This window comes from Oratosquilla oratoria, chromosome 41 (genome assembly GCF_046742065.1).
Source record: "Oratosquilla oratoria isolate Oo_2021 chromosome 41, ASM4674206v1, whole genome shotgun sequence".
NCBI lineage: Eukaryota > Metazoa > Arthropoda > Malacostraca > Stomatopoda > Squillidae > Oratosquilla > Oratosquilla oratoria.
In genome coordinates, this window is record NC_134817.1 from 25,317,510 (window position 1) to 25,332,196 (window position 14,687).

At 37.2% G+C, this 14,687-nt stretch overlaps 1 protein-coding gene across 2 annotated transcripts in view; it reads right to left on the minus strand.

Annotated features, from left to right (window-relative positions):
* The window catches only part of LOC143021048 (uncharacterized), a 49,008-nt gene that overhangs the window by 4,928 nt on the left and 29,393 nt on the right, over positions 1–14,687 (minus strand). The window contains exons 2-9 of one of the 2 annotated variants that reach the window (XM_076178244.1): positions 4,791–4,998; positions 4,525–4,557; positions 3,549–3,748; positions 3,043–3,190; positions 2,095–2,249; positions 1,492–1,666; positions 762–937; positions 214–369 (exon numbers count right to left, since the gene is read on the minus strand). In XM_076178244.1, the coding sequence (XP_076034359.1) occupies positions 214–369; positions 762–937; positions 1,492–1,666; positions 2,095–2,249; positions 3,043–3,190; positions 3,549–3,748; positions 4,525–4,557; positions 4,791–4,998 (1,251 nt within the window). The remainder of the gene's footprint in view (positions 1–213; positions 370–761; positions 938–1,491; positions 1,667–2,094; positions 2,250–3,042; positions 3,191–3,548; positions 3,749–4,524; positions 4,558–4,790; positions 4,999–14,687) is intronic. The other variant, XM_076178245.1, reaches the window with a different exon arrangement.

Consider the following 14,687-nt stretch of genomic DNA (forward strand, 5'->3'; position numbering starts at 1 on the left):
GAAAGAAAATGTCCAGGAACCACAATATACATACATACATACATACACACACACACACACACACATATATATATATATGTACATACACCAAATGCCCTTCTTGAGTGTTAATCTTTAAGAGATTAACTCCTCTTGGAACTTGAGAAAAAGACCTTCCTCTTCCTTGGATCCTGGTTGCATGTTTGACTTGAATTAAAATACTTTATCACTTACTTGTAAACCCTTTACTTTGATGAGTTCTTTAAGCCTGTCCACTATAAAGACATTTTTGTCCTCATCCATCTTGGCAATATCTCCAGTGTGCAACCATCCATCCTCATCAATGGTGTCTTTGGTGGCTTTCTCATTGTGGTAATAGCCTTTCATTACCTTCAGTATTTCAAAAAGAAAGTAAAGCATGAAATTTAAAGTAATATTGCAACACTAAATTATTTATTAGTCTATTAAATATATATGATGCAAAGAAAATTATTGAGTCATTCAATATATATAATATAAAGAAAAGTATTTAAAGTGTTTTCAGATTCCATTATTTCTTATAACTCGCACTGCTTATAGTGTGCAGATACCTTTCTTTACCTGTGTACAAAAGCTCAATTGTAATATAACATTACATGGCATCAAACTGCCAAAAACGACCACAAGTTTACACACACTGTTTACCAAACAATGAATTCTATAAAATATTATTGTCCTCAAAGGAAATATATATTTATATACAATATATACAATATACATATATTTATATACAATATACAGACCTGTGGACCATGTACACAGAGCTCTCCTTCACCCTCATTAGGTCCAAGAGTATTACCAGTAGACAGATCAATTATCTTGGCCTTGGTATTTGGTAACACATTGCCACATGACCCAATCACTAACCCCTTCTTTGGGGACAAGTGAGTTACGGGGGATGCCTCAGTCATACCATAACCTACATGGGAACATTTAAGTATTCTTTAGCCTCGGCAATTTACATTTATTATTTCGAACTATGTGTTCTTGTCATTATTTGCACTTCATTTACATTGATTTATTGCCAAATAAAGTCTATCTATCTATCTTTCAGAATGAATAAAGAGGAGCAAGATTAGTAACATGAGCATTATTACTCCTGTAGTCACAACTGGAGAAAGAACAGTGTCCACCTGTGAGCTCATCAGGGATTAAAGAAAGGTATGAATACTCATAGGCTCAGAATCCAGGCTTTTGTTCTTATGAATTAATAGAAAGAATAAGAAATAAGGGAAACTGCAAATTATTACAAGATCTAGATATATATGCCTGGAACCAAATATGAAAAATTAATTCTATTGCCAAAACTTGCAAAATATGTACTAGAAATGGGTGAAAGCTTAAAAAATACTCACAAAAACTATTTCATGAGAGATGAGTCAGTTAAAGAAAAGAGGAGAAAGATCTGAAAATTAGGCAATGGATTGACTGATTGATTGATCAAAATCATTTTTATCTACCATTGCTACTCACCTTCCTGGAAACATATGTCATCTGTGAACTTTTTGAAGAAAAGATTAATCAATGAAGGCCCAGCTGGAGCCGCACCAGACAAGACATTGTGGACACATTTCAGCATCTCGGGTTTAACAGTCGGGTCTTGCACTAGATAGCCAAGTAAGGGAGGTACTGTATGAAGCACAGATGGCTGAAATGGAATGATTGACTCTGTGAAAAAAGTTCTAAACATCATTCACACATTTCTTCTAACACTTGTGACATTTTGATATTCACTGTAATTCTCAACATGGATCATCCATCATATATGATGAAATGTTAAGAAAGACTGGATTGGTAAACAGACAAAATAATCACTGGAAAGGAGAGGGATCCACAGTAAGTTGTAAAGGACTCCAATTGACAAAGTTCTACAAGAATGTTCAAGATAATTGAATGGGGAAGTATTTATCTGACTGTAGTATACAGGAAAGGAGGTATGCTCATAAAGTACTCTCTTATTCTCCATTTATCATACCTAATTACTTAAACTTCCCCAATTTTAACCTACACTGTAAGAGCAAAGCATAATGTTGTTTTGTGCCTCCTCAATTCACTTCTCTTTCAGATAAAACTAACCTTATGTGTAAGCAGGGAATTTTTGTAAAGTTGAGGATCAAATCTCGGCAAGGTGACCATCTTTCCCCCGACTTTCATACACAATGACATCATGGGCACCATTCCATAGATATGAAACATGGGAAGAACACCCAAGAAGCACTCTTGTGTGTCCCCTGCAGCACAAAATTAAGTTTTTAAATACAGTGCTGTACAATACAGAATGAGTTACTCAAATGTCAAGTGAAAAACAAGTACAGGACATTTTTTTCTACATATTTTGTACATAGTCAGAAACCAAGTGTGCAGGATATATAGAGAAATAAGAAGATGCTTTAGAAATAATAGACACTATTTTTCACTTCTTTCATCCAACAAACCAGTGCACCTGTCCTCTATGCCTCATCACACAAAGCCTAATCAAACTCATTCACCAATCTTAGTAATTCATCATCTGTTTCTGCTAGCAGAACATTATATTCTGCATATACTAAGCCGTTTGTAACCCATTTATGTCTATTTTTCTCTAACCTCACTCCCCTCCTAATAATACTCTCATTCATTTTTCTCATCACTCCATCCATATACGAGGCTAAACAGCCATGATGGGGTTACACACCACTGCCTAAAACCAACATTCACCTCAAACATTTTGTTTATTTTATTTTTCATTGTGCACTGATGGTGTAATCGGAAGCATACTGATCTCATATTCACTTAGTTGTGGGTTCAAACCCCACACTTCTCTTTGATTCCCCACAATGACTATTACCTGCCCCAACAGTCCAAGCACATAGGGCAAAGGTGAGAGCTATGCATCTCTTTGCGTAAGCTTTCACCTTTACCATCTTATTTTCCATTCCCACACACTTATACAAACACAAGGACATAGACAACACTGACACAGCACATAAGGCATGTGATTTCCAAAATTTTGTGTTACAAAATGTGTATTGGCAGGGTACATACCTGAGGCAGTCTGAACTGAGGTTAGGTCATCATGTAGTACTTGTTGGATATTGGCCACTAAGTTCCTGTGAGTCAACATTACACCTTTGGGTAGACCTGTGGTACCTGAGGAGTAGGGTAGGGCCACAAGATCTTCTGCTGGATTGATCTGGTGAAAATATTACACATCTGTTATAGATGATATGGAAAGCTACATCAAGGGATCTTAATAAATAATAACTATTAATTGGTGGGTAGTTACAAAATTTACAAGGTCCACATCTTAACACCTTCATCTATGTTGAAGAAAGCTATATAAACAAAAGCTTATCATTTTCAACATGGAAACACACTATATTGATTTTGTTCTGACTTATCCCAGACATTTCTATTTATTTGAGGAGTGGACCTAGGACGGAGGGATTCTCAATTTAGTGAAAAGAATAAAATCATAATTCATTGGTCAAGACAAAATATTCAATTTCTGCCACCACACTGAAGGAGTTTGGGTAATTAGAAATAATTACCTTGACATTATGAGGAAATGCAGATTTATCATCATTAAGTATTCGCTGAAGAGATATTGTACCCTCTTCTTCAGCCCCAGAAACAATAATGTGTCTTATTCCTTTGTATAGATGACAAGCTTTGCGGATGACAGGCAGCAAAAGTGGATGTGTCATTACCATAGAAGCTCCTGAATTATGTAGCTGCTGTGCAATCTCCTCTGTAAGGGTCATTAAAAAAAAATAAAAAGCTAAGAAAGTTGTATAAGTGGTTATGAAAACTGACTGTAAAGTGCATGACAAGAATGAAAAACTGTTTCAATTAGGTCAATATAATTTCTCATAAGTGAAAGGGATAGGATGACAATAAAAATTAAATTTAAATCATATACACAATTTGAGTAAATAAGATCACATTACAAGGAAATTAGCAAATAAGGACAAGCTTAAGAATGGATGAGAAGAGACAGAATAGGATAAAAAGCTAAACTGAGAGAGCCATGGAAAAATTATAAACAAAGGATGGACCAAGAGAAGACCAAGTTTCACTGGAGAATGATAGTTGTACTGAAGGAGGCTATTAGATGTCAAGAGCGAAAGTGAAAAACAAAGTAAAGGGTTTGGAAATGGCATTAACTAATACACATGGAATGATATAATTCACAAAGATAAAGGAGAAAAAATATATAGTGTTTTCTTGAGATTAAGTTGAATGGAAATATAGGTGCTTCATTGGAAGAAGGAAACTATAATTTGTGATGAGAGGATTGAGGAGAAAATGTGTGATGGTAGCAGAAAAGAAAAACATAAATACGAATGAGGTAGTACTGATATTAAGAATGAAGTAATATATATGAGAACAGCAATAGAGAGAAGTAGAAAAAGACTCTGTAGTAATTTATGTCTCACTTAAGAAAAGAGTGTAGAGAGAGCCCAAAGAAAAAGGGTTGCTGTTAGATTCAGCTATGCATCTGCAGAAAATTATTAATGAAAATACCCTTTTGGGAGATTTCAATTGTGGAGAGTTGCACTGGAAGGTGTGAGAAATCAGCAGAAGCAAAAAATCATGGGTTAATATAAATAACAAAAACAAATTAACTATATAATTGCCATTACAGCATACTGTTTAGGTGTTTACCCAAATGAGTAACAAAATTTTAAACTGTACAATATGACAATGATGATATCACCTCTACATAATCATCTTGTAAGATTTTCCAATATTCAGTAGTGTATCCAATGTACCTATTTCTATAAACACACCTGCAGTATAGGTACAGTTAACAGTGGTATTGATGGCCCCAAGTGCTGCTGTGGCACAGAAGACAAGACCAAACTCAGGGCAGTTTGGTGAGACAATACCAAGAACATCACCCTGATGAAGGCCAAGTCGATGTAGTCCACTAGCCAGACGAATGCTCATGTCAAGCATCTCTCCATGGGTCCAAGTCGCCCCAGTCAAACCATCTACCTGTAGCAGATCATAAATATTGATATATTTATCTTAAACATGGAACATATGAGAGGAAGAGAGAAGGAGTTTGAATGTGTTTGAGATGAGGTGTCTGAGAAGTATGATAAGGGTTACTAGGCTAGATAGAGTGAGAAATGAGGAGGTGAGGAGGAGAACAGGGGTGGAAAGGGAGTTGGGAGATAGGGTTGATGAAAAATTATTAGGATGGTTTGGACACATGGAAAGGATGAATGAAGAAAGATTAGTAAAAGAGGTGTGGAAGTCAGAGGTGGAAGGAGTGAATATGAGGGGGCGTCCTAGGATGAGATGGATGGATGGGGTGAAAGAGGCATTACAAAAGAGAGAAATGTCTGTTGAGGAAGGATGGGAGAGGACAAAAGATTGGGGTGAATGGAGAGGGGTTGTGTATGGATGATGCTGTGATGCATGAGGGGGAGTGGGTGGGGGATGGGGGGTGAGGAAGTATGTATGTATGACCCCCCTTCTCCTTTTCTGCATGAGGGGACGGAGAGGGGGGTCACCGAATTTATGAAGCTGCCTTGCTGTGGATGTGCTGTGTCTTGCGACACTGCTTCTGACCCAGGGCAGTGGACAGGATGCAGGGATGACCCGTCCTCCAGGAGGTGCCAAGATAAGAGGGAGGGAGGAGGATGGAGGGGAGTGGAATGTGTGGGGAATGGAATGAGTGGGAGTGGTTTCTATACCTTTTTTCTTTTTGGCTACCCCCCGTGTAAGGGTGAAAAAGCCTTTGGTATATGTATGTATGTATGTATATTATATACATAGGTAAATAAATAAATGAGAGTCAACTGTGGGCATCAAGGATGGGCTATCAGGAAAAACCTGAAGTGGTGGGAATGGTTTATTTAAAGAGATCGGGGCAAAAGAAGAGACCACATGGTAGCTTTAGTTCCCATCCCACCCCCAAATTGAGGGCCTGGAATGTGGCTCAATATAAGAAAAAAATCAAACACATCCTTTTACAGATAATTACTGAATGAGATCAAATACAATCCTGGAAGAAAAGTTCAATTGTAAGATGAAATGAAAGGAACGAGAAGCAAGTGGAAGTAAATATTCTTGAGATAATACTCTGTTAAATGCTGTGATGAATGACACAATGACCCAGTAAGTCAAATGTAAGACAAGATTCAGAGGGAACGACAGACCTGCGAGATTAGTGTTAAAAAAATATATATACTGTATATATTATATATATATATATATATATATATATATATATATATATATATACATATATATATATATACATATATATATATATATATATATATATATATATATATATATATATATACTGTATATATCCCTGACTTATTGACTTCTATATGTTTCATAAAAACGATCATACAATGTTTTAATTTCTGTTGCTACGTGGAAACACACAGCTAAGATATGAATCAAAAGACAAGCAACTATAATTTAGTAAAAATGAAAATCACAAGATTGGGGATTTTTTCAAGCAGACTGGGAGGAATTAACGAATATAAATGACAAGTATTTCTAAACTGCTACAATTCAGATGTGAAAATAGATAATTTACTTAATCGCAAATTACAGTATACATGACATTCGTGAAGTCCTGTCTCCATCTATCAAACTCAAGTTTAAATCTATTCAAGTTTTCTCATTCGACTATGCTTCCTTTAAATTACTTCAAATGCTGATGTATATAAACGGAAAGCTGTTTCTTGTGTGTGTGTGTATGTGTGTGATTCACCTTGGTCTTTGGATCACGTGTTGTACTTGTGATCGACAGCTATTTCCCTCCTGGAAGAGAGCTCAGAGCTCATATGACCGATCTATGGGTAATGCTATGACCTTACACGCATACAAACACCCAATTCCCGGCCCACGAGAGTTGGAGTAACGACTCGAAGCGCAGAGATGCTGAAATAATTTCAGCCCTGGGCAGGATTCGAACCAGGTATTGCCTGCACCTCTGTACCAACATTCTGGGACTCTACCAACCGCGCCACCGAGTGTGTGTGTGTGTGTGTATTACCTAGTTGTATTTACCTAGTTGTATTTTACGGGAAGGGGAGCTATGCTCGTGGGGTCCCGTCTTCATATCTCATTTTATCTAAACTATTTTTAAATTCATGTATTGTTTTTGCACACACCACTTTCTCATCTAACTTGTTCCAACTGTCTATTACTCTGTGAGGAAAGCTGTTCTTTTTCAAATCTCTTCTATAGCTGACTTTTTTTATTTTCTTTCCGTGTCCTCTTGTATTTCTGTCATCCCATTTTATCAGATTCTCTCTATCAGTAATTTCTATGCCTTTCATGATTCTGTAAATAGCTATCAAATCTCCTCTCTCTCTTCTTTGCTCTAGTGTCTGTAGTTCAAGTTTTTCTAGTCTCTCTTCATATGATAGTTTTGAGAGTGTTGGTGCCAATTTTGTAATTGCTCTTTGTATTCTTTCAAGTTTTTTTCTACATTTTTTTGTACTTGGTGACCATATCGTTGCTGCATATTCCAATCTTGGTCTTATCAGGGTGATTAGGATTTTCTTCACCATTTCTTCATCCAGGTATGTAAATGCAACTTTGATTGTTCTTATTAAATTATAAGTTTCTCCAAAAATCTTATTTATATGTTTCTCAGGTGACATATTATTCATAACAATGACTCCCAGGTCCTTCTCATTTTCTACTTTTTTTTATTCCTTCTTCTCCCAAATTATATGATCCTGTTATTCTGTTTTTACTTTTTCCAAATTCCATTATACTACACTTTTTTGTATTGAACTCCATCTCCCACTTCCTACTCCATTCCTGTACTTTATATAGATCTCTCTGTAGTGATTCACAATCTTCTTCTGTTTTCACTCTTTTTAGTAGTTTTGCATCATCTGCAAAGAAGCTCATATAGCTTTCAATTCCTTCATCCATATCATTAATATATATAGCAAACATTATTGGGGCCAGTACTGTTCCCTGCGGAACACCGCTTATTACTTTATCCCATTTTGAGTGTTGGTCTCTTATCACTACTCTCATTTTTCTTTCTTGCAAAAAGTCTTCCATCCAATTTAGCAGTTTTCCCTGTATTCCTCCTTCAGTTTCTAATTTCTTAAGCAACTTCTTATGTGGTACTTTGTCAAAAGCTTTCTTTAGGTCTAGAAATGCACAGTCCGCCCATCCATCTCTTTCTTGTATTATATCTATTAGCCTTGAATAGAAACATTTTAAATTGGTGACGCATGATCGTCCTTGTCTGAATCCAAATTGCCTTGGATTTAACACTGTTTTTTTCTACATATTTTACCCATCTACTTTTGATAATTCTTTCACAAATTTTTGCTATTGTACTTGTTACAGAGGACAGACAGAGGTGAGTGGAGAATGGTTGTATATGGATGATGTTGTGACTGCAGTGGGAGAAATGGGCGGGGGGGGGGGGGTGGGGTAGTGTGTGTGTGAGTAAATTTTGACGCAGCCCGAAGGGATTTCTCCCCGTCCTCTCCTTATATGCAAGGGGGGACGGAGAGGGGGGGTCGCCGATTAAATGAAGCGACCTTGCTGTGGATGTGCTGTGTCTTGCGACACTGCTTCTGACCCAGGGCGGTGGGCAGGGTGCAGGGATGACCCGTCATCCAGGAGGTGCTCAGATGAGAGGAAGGGTGGGAGGGGTGTGGAGTGTATTTAGGGATGAAATGGGTGGGAGTGTTTTTATGCCTTTCCCTTTTTGGCTACCTCCCTTGGAAGGGGGAAAAAGCCTTGGTATATGTATGTATGTATGTACTTGTTAGAGAGACTGGTCTATAGTTGGTAGGTTCTTCTTTATTTCCTCCTTTATATATAGGTACTATATTTGCTTTTTTCCAATCTTCTGGAACTTTTCCTTCTTTCAAGGAACTGTTTAGTATGCTATGTATTTTGTCTGCCAGTTCATTCCTGCATTCTTTCAGAATCCAGTTTGCTATATCATCTGGTCCATGCGATTTTCTGACATCAAGATTACTCAAGTGTGTCAATATTTCATTCTTTGTTACTTCTATTTCTTCCATAGGGGGGACTTTCTCTTTCCATTCGTTCTCTTCAGGTTGTATGTTCTCCCTTGTAAACACTGATTTAAAATGTTTGTTCATAATTTCCGCCATTTCCATTTCCTCAGTGTATTCAACTCCCCCTTGTCTTAATTTCTCCAAGTCGTGTTTGTTTTTCAGTTTATTGTTTACAAATCTGTAGAATAGTTTTGGTTGATCTTTACACTTTTCTATGACATCTTTTTTATATTTTCTCTTTTCCTCTCTGCACGTTTGTACATATTTATTTCTATAACTGGTATATATTTTCCATTTTTCAGGTCTTCTGTCTTTTTTCCATCTGGTCCAGGCTTTGTCTCTTTTGTCTTTTAACTCCCTACAACTTTTGTTGTACCAGCATTTTACATATTCTTTTTCTTGTTTTTGTCTTGGGACATACTTTTCCACTCCTTTTTTGTAAATTTTTGTCAAAATATTCCATTTCTCTTCCACTGTTGTTTCTTCTTTGTATATTTCTTCCCAGTTTTCTTGTTGAAAGAATTCTCTTATTTTATCAAAGTTTGTTTTTTCATACATCATTTTTCCTTTTCTATATTGTTCATTTCTTTTCATATATTTTTCTTCATTAAGTTCCAGTTCAATCAATATGTGGTCACTTTTACTTATTGGTGTTTTATATTCAATCTTGTCCACTATTCTAGGTTCAGATGTAATTATTAAGTCTAGTCTCGATGGTTCTTCTTCATTTCTATACCTAGTGTTCTCCTGTATCCATTGTGTCATTGTATGGTCAGTAATCATCTCAAGTAGAGCGTTTCCCCATGAGCCGTCTCCACCCTTTACTGTCATTTCTTCCCAGCAGATTTCTTTGCAATTAAAGTCGCCCATCATAACTATTCTTCCTCCATCTTCCATTATTTTATTTAATGTTATCTTTGTGTCCTCTAACATACTTTTATGTTCACTCTCCTCCCATGAGGCTGTTTTCGGAGGCACATAATTTATCACAAATTTTCTGCTCTTCTTATCTCTGTCTTCCACTTTATCATAATCATCTCTACTGTATTCTTTCCATATATGATACCCCTCACGTTTATATCCTTCTTAGTCAGGAACATAACTCCACCCCCTTGCTTTTTCTCTCTGTTTTTAATCCAATAATTATATGCATCATGTCCTACACTGTTGGGTGGTAGTGGGCCTTTTAATTTTGTTTCTACAATTCCCATTATGTCCAGTTCTTTTTCTTTCAAATAATCATTCAGCTCATTCAATCCTGTTATTAATCCATCTATATTTGTGTAAGACACTCTTAGTTTTCTGTCACTTCCATTGTGTTCTCTGTTTCCCTTTTGTTTTTCTCTTGTATGTCGAACCGCCTTAGTTTCATATTCACTACTCTCCAATAGAATCTCTCTTTTTCTGACTCCGTTCTGCTCTCGTTTTTTTCCTTAGCTTCAAGTCTTTTCTGCTTTTCTTCCTCTCTTTCCTCTTTATTCATTTCCCTTTTTATCCATACCTTTTTATATTGTTCACTTGTTGCTAGTTTCCCTGTTTTGGATAAGATATTCTCTGCCGTCGTTTGTGACCTGAATTTAATCTTAATTGGTCTGGTCTTATCTGTACTATACTTTCCGAGCCTGAATTTTTCCTCAATTTCCTTCATAATTTCTGGTTCATCTTCCTGAACTAATTTTAGTAAACTGCTTACTTTTTCATTTTCCTCATTGGTTCTTGAGGTTCTATCTGGGTTATGTTTCTCTTCCATTCCTAATATAATTATACATTTCTTTTTATCAGCTAAGTCTCTTACTATATTCTCCTTCTGTCTCATCACTTTAATAACTGAGTCTTCAGTTTGTTCTCTCATTTGCTGTTTAATTATGTCAGTAAATGCAACTTTACTGTTTTCTTGAATTGTCTTCCATCCCTCTCTGTTTTCTTTATTATTCATCTTTAACTCTTCATTCTCCTTTTCTACTTCTTTTAACTGTCTTTTTAGGTCTTCTATTTCCTTAGTTAAGTTTTTGTTCGCCTTCTCTAGTTCTTCCAATTTTTCAACCCTCTGTACAATGTTGTTAACATGACCGAACCTACGCTCCCAGTCCTCGATCATCTTATCGAACTTCTCTTCTAGTCTTGTCAGTCGGGGGGGGGGGGGGGTCCCCCACCCGCTTTAAATCCCTGGAAAATATTCTCATCACTTTCTACTGTATTGCTCTTATCTATACTTCTAATCTTTACATTTTTATTAGACATTTCGTCGTCACTCAGCTGGTCGGGGGGCCGTTTTTTGGTGTTTACATTTCGTTTGTCTGCCTGGGCCAAGTCTTCTCCTTCTTCATTTCCTTCCATTTCCCTCAGCAATCCCTCCCCTTCTCTTCTTTCCCTACTTTCCCACTACCCCACGAGCAATTTCCCCCCACCCTGCAAATACAATAGGCACTTCCTTTGCTTTGGGATCCACGAAACTTCACTTTTCTTCAGAACGTCCTCTAAGCCGTCCGTTCGTTGAAGTGTGTGTGTGTGTGTGTGTGTGTGATTTTACTCAACTGGGACGCTGTGAATGGCATGCAGTACACGTTCAAGGACGTTGCTTCACAATGGCTTATTCTAGAGGCACACACCGCCCCCTCCTCTTCTTCCTCTTCCTCCTCTCACCCTTCCCTGTCCTCCCCCTCCTACTATTTCTAAATATCTAACTGGCTCTCCCCCCCCGCCAAGTCTCATTTTCCTCCTCTTCTTTCCCCTCCTCCTCGTTCTCTCTTTTTTTCTCCTCCTCCTCTTCCTTCTCTTTTTCTCCTCCCCCTCCTATTTCTCAGGTTTACCCTGTCTTCTTCCTCTTTCTCCTCTTCGTCGTCTCCCAGCTCTACCACCACCATTGTCGCCTAATTCTTCACCTACTCCACTTCCTTCTATTCCTTCTTCATCTCCACCAACACCACCACCTCCTCCTCCAACTCTGCTCCCCCATACTCCTCCTCCACTCCCAACTTCATAAATAAACAAATGAAAAAAAACGATAAATAGATTAATGAGTGAACGAACGAATGAATTATTAAATTAACCAATCAATCAACACTCCATCTCTCACTTTCAATCCTCTACCTTCCTCCACTCCATCCCTCTCTCTGTCTACCACATAAGCTTTGTGGCAGACATTATTGATTTTGTTTCGTCTGGTTGATACCTTCCACACAGAGTAATATTTTGATTAATCTCCATGGCAACCCCCCCCCCCCGGGGGATGACGTCACACTTTGTAGTTTTGATAATGTCTTAAGGCGTCATCACGCTGGACTGTTTTTCCTCCGAATAATTTTCCTCCAGCATATCAAAAGACATTTTCTGTATTTTTGTTGAGAAAACAAAACACTTTACCATAGTCGTTTTACGGTGGAAAAAAAGTGTTGGAGGTGGTCGGTATCGCCGATGAATTGGAGGTTGGAAGAAAAACAACCCATCTCCTCCATCCTTGACGTCCTTCATCTCCTTTCCTCCACTCTCCCCCCCTCCCCTTCCCCTCCTCTCCAACCTAAAGACGGGGTTACATTGTATATATCGATCCAGACATATGCTTGGACAGTTCACCCTTCCCCCTCCTCACATGCACACAAACACTGTCTCGCAATTATTCTTGATACACACGTAAACATATGTTTGACCTGGGGAGATATAGAGACGGGACCTCACGCGCATAGATCTATTCTTGTATGCTATGATTCGGTAGGTCTAAAAACGATTAGGTGAATACACACACACAGATACACACACACACACACACACACACACACACATCCTAACCTTGCTCTTATCTCATTCTCACACATGTACAGACACACACACAGTACATCCGACTATGAATCTTGATTTAATACAAATTACAAATATGTTTATGTAAGATATTGTGTCACGTTATGTGTCCGTGGTTATCTGCCTCTTTCCAAACCCCATTGTGGAAAATTCGCTGAGTTTTTTTTTCTTCTTCTTCTTCTTCCATAGTCTTCTCACCATTCTCTACCAGCACCTCTGGGGTCGGACTCAAATAAATAAATAAATAAATAAATAGATGAATAAATAATATAGATGAATATATCAACAATTTAAACGAACAAATAAATCAACTGAATAATAGATAAGTAAAGAAATGAATTAATGAATAGATAATAAAGAAATAGATTAATAAATAAATAGGTGAATATTATAAACGAATAAATTAATCAATGGAACAATAGATAAGTAAACAAATTAACCGATAACTAAACAATAAGCAAATAAATAAATAAATAAAAATAAATAACAAATCAACAAATACCCCTATTCTTCCCCCCTAACCTTCTAAAGTTGTATATACACATACAGTGAAGATAATACACACGACATTCTGCACATCTGTTTTTACCTACAGATAGTAATCAATTCCCCCCCAAAACTTACGTTGCATAAATCTACGGTAGCATAACATCACATTTCGTTTATTTAATTTATCGAAATAAAATAAAAAAAAATGTGAGGCAATGAAATGGATCAGATTCCCGAGCATTTGGACAGGAAACAACCGGACGATGTCTGTGTGCAGTGTAACCAGGTTATACCAGGAGGTGCTTATATGTGGCACAAATTACTTGGGGACGGTTGGACCAAGTATTAACCTTCGGTACACAGTCCATAAAATACGCTCAAGACAGCTATCCATAAGTTGAAATGTCCATGATGGATCAATTGTCGCGAATTCCTCCCTATCAGAAGGCTAGGACGGTGACCCTTCCAGAGGACTTTGTAGCCTGGAATTGAATGAACCATGCCCTTGGTCCAATTCGCCAGAGGCAAATTTGCAAACCGCCGTCACCTTGACCTCTGCCGCAAGTAGCGACGCTCTAACCCGCACGACCAGTGACCTCAACTTACGGACGAGTTACGTTCCGAATGGCAATTCATACCTTGAATTGTTCGTAAGTTGTTTCTCAACTTCACTTTCAGAGTACTGTAAATGCCTGCATAATTTAAGATATAAAGTCGACGCATATTTTTTTTATCCTAAAACACAATACTATCGATATATGAAATCTAAATAAATTGTAATAATATTTGTAGTACGAACTTAGAGCACAATAGAGTTCGTCTTACCGCTACATAAGTACAAATATGTGTCGGATATTTCTCTTCGTATCTTTGAATGTTCATAGGTAGTGTCCATATATATATATATTAATTATATATAATTATATATATATATATATATATATATATATATTTATATATATATATATACACACACACACACACATATATACATATATGTATATATATATATATATATATATATATATATATATATATATATTAATCACGAAGAACCCACAGTCAGAATAAAAGGAAACTTTAGAAAAAAGTGTAACTTCTATATTTCGGCTAATAGCTATAGCCCTCTTCAGGAAAGTACAGATTACAAGAATTTGCAGAGACATAAGTACAATTGAGATGTGAGTAGAAGGCGAACACGCATAGCTAAAACAGGACAATCCGTCACGCAGGGCGGAGTAAGAGGTGAGGGGATGTGTGGGTGGAGGTGTGAGGTCAGGAGGGAAGCGAGCTGGAAGCGGGGTCAGGAGGGTGATAATTCTTAACCAAGCGGCTCACAGCTAGCCGTGAGATTATGTCCGGGTACCA